This window comes from Alosa alosa, chromosome 16, assembly GCF_017589495.1.
Source record: "Alosa alosa isolate M-15738 ecotype Scorff River chromosome 16, AALO_Geno_1.1, whole genome shotgun sequence".
Classification (NCBI taxonomy): domain Eukaryota; kingdom Metazoa; phylum Chordata; class Actinopteri; order Clupeiformes; family Clupeidae; genus Alosa; species Alosa alosa.
In genome coordinates this window covers 6,228,956-6,239,199 of record NC_063204.1, presented here as the reverse complement: position 1 = coordinate 6,239,199, position 10,244 = coordinate 6,228,956, and the positions used below count along the sequence as shown (strand labels likewise).

The window sequence follows — 10,244 nt, the reverse complement described above, 5'->3', positions numbered from 1 at the left end:
TAAAAAAAATATATATATATATATATATATATATATATATATATTAAGAAAAGGTATAAGTGTGGCCACAATCAGGCTGTGACATGGAGGGAGGGGTTATGCATATGTGCTAATAGCATGCAGTGAGGCAGTGAGACAGTGGAAAAAAGTGGCTAGTGGACAGACAGTACCCAAACATGGAACATGGAGAGGGTGGAGGGTAGAGAGGCAGACAGACTATGCAGAGAAGTCTATCTCTCCTCTTCCCTTAAGTGAGGCATTGAACAGTTCAATGGCCCTGGGGACAAATTACTTCCTCAGTCTGTCTGTTGTGGAAGGCAGTGAGCGAAGTCTCCAGCTGATCAGGCTCTTTTGCTTTACAATGGTGCTGTGGAGTGGATGACACTCATTGTCCAAGATGTTGATCAGTTTGTTCAGGGTCCTTTTGTCAGATATTGAAGTGATGCACTCCAGTTCAGCTCCCACTACAGAGCCAGCTTTCCTTACCAGCCTGTCAATTCGCCCAGCTCTGCTCTTTCTTGTAGAGTGCTTCAGTGTTGGCTGACCAGTCCAGTTTATTGTCCAGGTGGAGACCCAGCTACTTGTAGGTGCTTACCACCTCCACATTGACCCCATCAATGGAGACTAGTAGCAGAGCGGGCTTAGACCTGCGGAAATCCACCACCATCTCCTTGGTCTTTGACAGACTCGAGGACATGTGGACTCGAGTCACATGACTTGGACTCGAGTCAGACTCGAGTCATGATTTTAATGACTTCAGACTTGACTTGATAAAATTCGGCATGACTTGCGACTCGACTTGGACTTGAATACTATTCACTCAAGACTTGACTCGGACTTTGCCTCTTTGACTTGTGATGACTTGACATGTCTCGAATCAAAAACTAAATTTCCTGATCGTGTACCTGTCAACCCAGAGACGCTTTCCTGCGACTAAAAAAAAATAAATAGCGGAGACAAGCGGACAGAGCACAGTTCAGTAGCCTACTGCCACTACCCTCACACGCGTTACGCACTGTGTGTAGGGCACCAAGAGACAGAGGAAGGACCAACATTTAGCCAATCACTAGTAGCTTTACTGCAAATTGATTTGAACTCTTGTTAGAGAACGTTTGTCAAAAAGCACCAACAGCATGTTACATAAAGATGATACTTTTCGAGTCCTCTCCATTAAGATCCAACTTAAACTTATGCTAGGCTACTGCATTTAATTGAGAACACATCTAAGCACGCACGAGAGGGAGAGAAAACGAGTAGGTTCCAGCTGGCTTGTCATTGTTGATGATGATTGATATCTTCTTTTAAATATAAGAAACATATAAAAAGAAATCGTGGAGGCAACAAGTACGAGATTAGAGGAGATTGTGAATCCGGTTCTCACTAGTCTACTGTTATACACTATGAGATCTAGGTCACTATGACATAGCTGCACTCACTGTGATTTGGAAAGTGGACAATATTATGAAGAGTTGTCTTTGCCTTGTGTAATGGAACTGGTGAGTCTTGAAGTATTCAATAATTTATTTACATGAAGCACATGATATGCCGATTGAAACGCATTCCACTCAGCTACTGTAGCTAGGTGGCTACTGGCTACCAGGCTCATAATTCACTTTTAATTGCAAACAGAAAATGTCAAGCAAGCATCATGTCATACATGTTTCTCTTTCCAAAGGAATGAAAGCTGTTTGTGCCAACTTAATATCATGCTTATCATTGTTAATATTGTGCTATACATGTGGCACAAACAATGTTTGAGTTTGTGGACTAGCCATAGGCTATATTTGAACGGAGCTGGTAAAAAAAGATCATTATGAGAACGTGTGGACAGTGCACAATGGGCTTAAAGTGACAGTGCACCATTTACAAATTAGATAAACAGCATCAAATGTGTAGTATTTCTTAAGAAATAAATACTTTAAAACACAATTACTGTCATTATTATCTTTTAAATAATATAAAAGTGTTGACCTTGGCTTCCCTTATGAGTCACCACTGGCAGACAGCCTAATAAATTGTTTGCAGGCAAATCTGTGGCCTAGCGCAGTGAAATACCATCAGTCAAATTATTACTCATCCTTACAGTGGGCTCCGCAATTTGGAAAAACATTATATATATTTGCAGCTGTGCTGAGTGTCATGTAGCTATCCGTTTTGTACAGATTACTCAGGTATGCACATGTGTATATTACACAGGTATGCACATGCATATGTCGTAAAAGATTACAAGACAGAAACATTGAACATATTTTAATCTGTATTTATAAAAAAAATACTGTGGATTAGATGGAAGTGCTAAAATTATGATCGATAGTCTAATAATGGCATTATTAAGTGAAGAGTACCTGATGACTTGTTCAGGACTTGAAAAAGATTGGGACTTGGACTTGGACTCGACTTGGCTTTGATGTGACTTGGATTTGGACTCGACTTGCCCTTCTCTGTATTTACTTGGGACTTGACTTGGACTTGACTGCTAAGACTTGGGACTTACTTGTGACTTGCCAAACAGTGACTTGGTCCCACCTCTGGTCTTTGAAGTGTTGAGTTGAAGGTGATTGAGTTTGCACCACTGCACAAAGTCCTCCACCAGGCTCCTGTACTCCTCCTCCTGCTCGTCCCTTATACACCCCACAATTGCAGTATCATCAGAAAACTTCTGCATGCGGCATGACTCGGTGTTGTAGCAGAAGTCAGATGTGTACAGGGTGAACAGGACTGAAGAGAGCACAGTTCCCTGTGGCGCTCCGGTGCTGCTGATCACAGTGTCAGAGAGACAGTTCTTCAGTCTGACGAACTGTGGTCGCTCGGTCAAGTAATCTGTAATCCAGGTTATCATGAAGTGGTAATATTGATCTTTTCACTACTTAGTTGCGAGCTACAATATACACTAAATTAAATATAAAACTGATACAAATTCATTATAATTATTTAAATACACAAAACTACAACTCATATGTAAGAAGTTTACATGCCAACACAAAGAATAAAGAGTAGATTTCCTTACTTTTCTTGATCTCACAAGTCATTTTGCTTTACAACCATGTGCTCTGCTATGACCTTAGGTCACTATGGCTGCCAAGTAAACTTTTGTTGGGGAAAAAGAGTTGGGTGTGATGACAGCGATATTTAGAACAGGTAGGAAATAAGAAGATTTTAAAGTTTAGGTTAATAAATAACTGCAATTCCTGTATGTCACTAGTTGTATGTAATAGGTTGACTGTTTTTTAGCCATTTTCTTAATATCAAATCAGAATGCTTACACTCTTCTGTGACCTTATAATTATGGTCACTGTGAACATTGTGATCACCTCAGAAAATCTGTAGCTTCAAGGGTTTTTATGTATGCATATTTAATAAGATATTGCCTCATTTGCATCTTTTATTTTTTAGGCAAAGTGTAACAGTTTCGTCCCGGGTAAAGATTTTGGCACACATCCCACATTGTTCAATGGGGTCATATTAGTCTATAACAGTTTAGATATTCTCCGCTAAATGAAGTGCATACAAATCTTACCCAGGACATCTACTATACCAACCACAGCCTACCACCAGAGCCCGTCTACGACATTCTCTGCTACCACTTTATCAGAGAATTTACTAGACTACACCTGACGTAACTGCGCACAGCGCAACTTGGAGTGACTCATACACGCAATGCATTGTGGGTAATCACTACAGCATGCACGTTGAGTCGTTGACATTGGGACTCTTACAGCGGGTCTCTGAAAGGTTGGTAACGTTAACCACCAGTTTGCTTTTTGTTTGTTGAGGTATACAGATATTTTTGAGTCGTAGCATCATATTAACCTTCTGAAGATGTATATATCCTAATTGAAGGACTTTATGTTTTTCGCTACAGTAAGGTTAATAACAGGGTGTTTGTCAGCTAACATTAGTTAGCTAGCCACATTATCCTAACGTTAGCCTTATTATGTTAACGTTACAAAACATCTACGTTACATAACTTTGTTTGAGAGATGTTTTGTAACGTTGTCTTTGTGACGTTCGTAAACACAAAGGACTAGCTTAGATTATCAATACGTGGTTGTATAACATTATTTTGAGCCTTATGTCTTCCTAACACCAGAGAATGTCTTATAAGGGATCTGCTAACACTTATCTAAAAGTGGCATGATGCTTAGCTAGCAAGCTAACGTTAACACAACTGTTAGCTAACCTAACTATGATGAAACAATAACGTTAACAATAACCAACCTCTTCTATCCAAGAAGTCCGTGATATCCCTCGGAACACAACTTTCCTTCACAATTCATTGCACTGCTGTAACATGAGGTGGAATTATATCAGAGGGCGTTGGCAATTTTCTTGAAGGATTCATGAGTTGTGCTGTGTTTGGCTGTAGGTATAGGTAATTTAAAGAGTCTGCAGCCATGGGCTCGACAATGTCAAATCCCGCTCCCACGGTCAAAGCTGAGGCTGCGATGGTGGCTCCAAATATCGGGCTGTCCCCACCTCAAGGCTGCCCTATGCATCGAGAGCCCCAACAAAGTGAGTCATTTGATTTGTAGGAAATTGTGTGACCTTCAGAGAGGAAGCTCTTTAGCATGTTTCACATCCTGGTCTACCTTTTCATTCAGGTTCTCCATCGCCACGGCTCTCTCCTCCATCTGAATGTCCAATGCACCAACCATCAGCTCCTGCTGCTGCTGCAGCCCCAGGACCAGTTCATCAGGAGCGGGCATACGAGTTTGTGGAGTGTCCAATGAGAGCAGGGGCTCAAGGATTGGGACCCAAAGGTGACATTGACCCAACAAATATGGTAAGTATAAGTAAATAGTCAGCATCAGCCAAGGGTTGTGGATTCTGATAAGAATGAGACCTGACATAATTGCATGGGAGCTTTACCTTGAACATAATGTGTTACATTTCTAAAGGGTGTGTGCAGCCAGACTGCTCTTAGAGACTGCAATGTCAGTACACCTGTATGGAGCTAGTTTCGCTACTATTCATGGGTTTCATTGGGTCCCTTTCCACAGGTGTATAAAAATCAAGCACCTAGATTATGAATGCAGACTGCATGGTGCTTGATTAATACACCTGTGGAAAAGGACCTGATGAAACCCATGAATAGAATTATAGACATCAAAATGTGTATTCACATGTAAATTTGGACATGGGAGCGGAGAGTTTGGAACAATTTGAGTGTAGTAAGATATGTGTATTTGCTCCGTCCAGATGCCACCTCCTAATCAAGTCCCAGCCCCTGACCAGCCCTTCTCACTTGACATGACCAGAGAGGAGTCAAAAATCCCCCGCTCAGGAACAGAAAAAAACTGGGTGTATCCCTCCGAGCAGATGTTCTGGAATGCTATGCTTAGGAAGGGGTAGGTGTGATTAGCGACAATTAGTCCACAAATTCTGTAGTTACCTCTTTCCATGTCAATAGAAGCCCATGGTCTTTCAGACTGTCGATTTTCACATATTCTTATTTTACTTGATACCAATGTCCATTATTAAAAGAGTGTTGACTTCACTGGCTCAGATTTTGTTTTTGCTGGGGGAAAGAGTGGTCTTATGCTATGTTTTGCTCCGTAGCTGGCGCTGGAAAGAGGATAACCTCGCTCCACACGACATGAGCAACATCATCAGAATCCACAATCGGAACAACGAGCAAGCCTGGGAAGAGATCCTGAAGTGGGAGGCCCTCCATGCAGAGTGAGTTCCCCTACACTGGCACCCATCCCATGTCTGCTAATATTCGCTAGCCCTCCATGCAGAGTGAGTTCCCCTACACTGGCACCCATCCCATGTCTGCTAATATTCGCTAGCCCTCCATGCAGAGTGAGTTCCCCTACACTGGCACCCATCCCATGTCTGCTAATATCCGCTAGCCTCATTATCTTATCTTAACTTTCCTTAAAATAAAGTATCTTATCTGTCTATCTATCTATCCTAATTATGTACGGTGGCTGGTATAGTCCTCCCCTCTAAGTCTCTGGTCCTGTTATTGCAGGGAGTGTCCGTGTGGGCCATCCCTCAAGCGTTTTGGTGGGAAAGCAAAGGAGTTCTCACCTCGGGCTAGACTACGGCACTGGATGGGGTAAGCATTGGCTGAGTGATGATTGTTAGGGTGACTGCTTTCCAGACAAATTTCAACATGTCAAGCTTGGATGAACAGAGTTCAGCCATCTTAAGTGGTTGTGATAACTTTGTGCCCCCAAACTGCCTTTTTGTTTTTTTACATACGTCATTTTTTACATACGTCATTTTTTACGTTATTTGTTATACTTTTGATCTTTGCATTGTTAACATTATGTAGCTGCCAACCGGGGAGGAGAGAGAGGGGGAGAGAGTGTGTGAGAACGCAAAACGGTTCATGTGAGAGAGAAGCTTTTGAAAGTGTTTTCTTAGTGGGTATGAAAAACACAGTGGTGGAATCGGTAGTAAAATTGTATACTTTTTGTAATGTGCTTGTTGCTCTCCCGGTTACAGGTACGAGTTGCCATTCGATCGACATGACTGGATTGTGGATCGCTGTGGGAAGGAGGTGCGATATGTGATTGACTATTATGACGGTGAGGTGGACAAAAATACCTACCAGTTCTCCATCCTGGACGTGCGTCCGGCCTTCGACTCAATGGGTGCAGTGTGGGATAGGATGAAGGTGGCCTGGTGGCGCTGGACATCTTGAAACGGAATGAGTAAAACCCATAAAAACAAATACATGCAAACAAGAAAAACTTTGACTTGCATAATAGGTGCTCTGACAATGACTGCCGTTTTCTCATCTACGTTTAAGACATTTACCTGAAAGGTTCTTATCAGATTTGTGAATTATTAGTGCTCTAGGTAGAATAATCTTTGGCCTTTTTCTCTGTAAAAAGAGCTTGATTTTACATTTCCCAGAGAGAAAAAAAACCCCAACAACCTCTGTTGCTGAAGTTGACTTTTATCAGATTTATGATTCCTTGCATTCTGTGTATAATTCTACCTTCCAAGAGAGTGCACATATGAAACACCATTGATATTTCGATGTGCAGTTGTCACTCACTGTACAAATCTTTTTAACAGCCTGTTTGAGTGATACTTGAGCTTTTAGAGTTGTCATATAATTCAAATATAATAACAAGTGATGAGAGATTTCTTGCTTTTTGGACAGGGTGACTCTTATTTGGCAGAGTTTATTATCAAAAGGAGAGCTTTCAACCGCACAGTGAGGTTTTACTGATTGTGAGGTTTGCATGATAGTTGCCTGATCTTGTCCTGAACATGGCAGTGCTCATGAAGCAGCTGCAAGAGATGTCCACTACACTGCACTCTCAACAGCCCTGTGTGGTTGGGAATTATGGATTGTGTTGGCGGCACGGAGCAAGACTTAAAGCAGGACTGGTATTCAATGCGCAGTAGACTCAAAAGTGGTCTTGTACTGCAAGTACAGGCCTGGCGAACTTGAATTACTAAATGGCGATTGGGGGGAAAGAACATCTAGGAGAAGCTATTGTATGTCTATAGCTAATTACATAGCTTACATAGCTCAAATCCTCCAACATACTGGTGGTTGTGATCATTTCTTTTCTCTCAAAAAGGGAATTTGTTCAGTTACCAGTTTTTACTGTATTTCTGCTGTTGTAGTTGGTCAGTAATCCAGCACCATCTGCTTGTGCAAAGCCAACATTTCAAAATGTCATGTTACACAATCTTATTTATTATCTGCTTTTTCTTTCGAAAATGCTGAAAATGGTCTCTTAATGCTTCTAACTGTAAAATAAAATGTCATACACAAACCCAACGTTTCTTATCTCTTACTCCCAAACTAATAAAACACAGACTCTCAAAGTAACTGGCTCTCCATGTGTGTCTGACTATTGGGTTAAAGTTGTGTGACCTTGGAATATTAAAGGTATCCAATGCAGTTTTGTTTTGAATTTATTATTATTATTATTATCTCCACAGTTGTGTAGTATTTGTATTTTACACAACTGTCCTAAATCCCACTGATGGCTTGCACCTTTCCCCTTGGACAAGTTACGTGGTGTTGTTTACTAAGTGAGAAAGATATCCCTGAAGAGCCATGTCAACTGGCGAGGTAATATTACACGTCTATGTTCTGGGAAAGTGCACCTTACTATTACAAGTTAGTTTACCATCAAAATGACTTTGAAGCGCTTTTAGCGGAATTAAGATGGAAAAACTTGCATTGGATGCCTTTAAGCTGTTGGAACTGCAAAAGGTGGGGTGTCATATTTCCACAGTTCATTGAGTTTCCCAAGCTTGACTGTTGACCGTCACGAGATCTAACTCCAAGGGCTGACCTATGGCATAATTTCCTGATCTACTTTGAATAAAAGGAACCTGCTGACCAACATGCAAATCGGCCAACCACACACTGTTTCGTATGCCCCTCGGTTATTTTAATGTAAGATGAGACTGATGCATCAATAAGACTGATGCATCAGTACTTAATTTTGACATAAACTATCCTCATTAATGTTTCAAATGGACAAACAACTTCCATCACAAAGCTCTGTAAACTGTTTCAGTCTGTCTCAAATAAAATAGCAGTGATTAGAAGGAAGGATCTCACAATGCACCTTACCACCAGCAGTCAACTCATTGGTCAGTGAAGTGAAACTTATCAGTAAAATTAGCTGATGTAGTAACCTGCATACATTTCCTACAGTTCTGTGAGTGGCCATGGGGTGTCAGTGTAAACATGGAACTGAATAATGTGATTTTCGGTATTTAAATGAAGAACCACAAATGGAGATTGAATTGTGTAAAACATATGAATCACTATTCATTGTCATCAGTAGTTGCACTTACCTGGTATTTTCAATTGGTTTTGAGCTGTAAATCTTAAAAAATGAGGGCATTAATGAATTTGGAATGTCTAATAGTTTACAAATAAAATATTTATTAATCATATAACTGCTTAAATCCAGCTTGCTATGAAACAAATAAAAACTTGCCAATGCTTCAATAATAGATGAGTGTGGAACAAATTAGACTTGTATGTCTAATGCATGTTTGTAAAAGCATGTTTGCTTAAAACTTAAAGTGGTTTTGCTTAAGATATAAAATGTTTTGTTTTAGATTTAAGCAGAGCTGGACAGTAACGGAGTACATTTACTTGAGTACAATTTTGAGGGATCTGTACTTTACTCCAGTATCATTTTTGGGGAGTACTCATGACACAGTACAAAAGTACATTTGAGAGGCAAATATTGTACTCTTTACTCCACTACATTTCTATTCATAACCGTGAACAGTTAGCCTACTTCTTCTAAAAAAAAGAAAAATCTCGGAAACCCTCAATTTGTTGTTTCCCTCTCAAACGTGATTGGATTGTGCAGGCGCCACTGATTGGGGACAGCCTATCAGCAATCACCTTCAGCTTTCCGCCAATGGCCGCCATGGTCAGAATTAGATAAGAGATGAAACCATGGATGAAACAATGGATGAAGACGCAGCAGGTCCATCTAATGTGCCAAGTTAATAATAGTTTTAGCTTCAAGTGTTTCAATTACAAAATAGTGTTATAGAAATACTGCCCATCCCTGGCAAATTGGTAAAAAGATGAAAATGACTTGATTACTTTCAATTTCTTTTACATTCTCCAAGGTATTAACATTAACATTTTTCATAACTCCATGTAGGTTGTTTCTGTAAATGTAAGCACTGTGGCAGTAGTAATGCAATATTTAGAAAATGTAGGCTACTCTTGTACTCTTGATACTCAAGCCTACTTTTAAAAACAACTACTTCAGCACTTTTACTTAGACATCTGACTGTTGTACATTTACTTGTACTTGAGTAAAATTTAGCAAAGGGTCTCTGTACTTTTACTCAAGTAATGAAGCTGTGTACTCTGTCCGCCTCTGGATTTAAGTGTGTTGTATGTTTAAATGAAATGTGTTTTGAACAAATGTAAGAAAAAGACACACAATGCACTGATAGATAAAGCAGTAGCGATCTCAGCTATGTATTTAGGAAGGAAAGTCCTATGAGCAGACAAAAAACATTTTTTAAGGCCCAAATGCACTTCATACAAGCGAGGATATGGAAATCTGTTGATAGATACAAATGTATTTAGAAACTGACTCTAAATTGTTATATATATATATATATATATATATATATATTATAAGATCTGTTATATGTTACAATATCTGTCTTTTAGAAAAACTTTATATTTGGCTGAGAAGAATTAACTTCCTCTTAACCCCTGATGACAGATAAACGTCTGTAACCAGGACTTTTTGACCCCCCTTTAAATACAG

At 40.0% G+C, this 10,244-nt stretch overlaps 1 protein-coding gene across 1 annotated transcript; it reads left to right on the top strand.

Annotated features, from left to right (window-relative positions):
• Positions 1-3,638: 3,638 nt before the first annotated feature.
• Positions 3,639-7,804, top strand: LOC125309184 (holocytochrome c-type synthase). Its single transcript, XM_048265912.1, has 7 exons — positions 3,639-3,732; positions 4,367-4,512; positions 4,602-4,783; positions 5,200-5,348; positions 5,560-5,679; positions 5,978-6,064; positions 6,457-7,804. The coding sequence occupies exons 2-7, from the start codon at positions 4,395-4,397 to the stop codon at positions 6,653-6,655; spliced, it is 855 nt and encodes a 284-aa protein (XP_048121869.1). The 5' UTR covers positions 3,639-3,732; positions 4,367-4,394; the 3' UTR covers positions 6,656-7,804.
• The last annotated feature ends 2,440 nt before the right edge of the window (positions 7,805-10,244 follow it).

Excerpts from the sequence above, each read along its gene's own strand:
- LOC125309184 (XM_048265912.1), top strand. The coding sequence starts at position 4,395 with ATGGGCTCGACAATGTCAAATCCCGCTCCCACGGTCAAAGCTGAGGCT. Across the intron at positions 4,513-4,601 it reads GCATCGAGAGCCCCAACAAA|GTTCTCCATCGCCACGGCTC; the intron begins GTGAGTCATTTG and ends CTTTTCATTCAG. Across the intron at positions 4,784-5,199 it reads ACATTGACCCAACAAATATG|ATGCCACCTCCTAATCAAGT; the intron begins GTAAGTATAAGT and ends TGCTCCGTCCAG.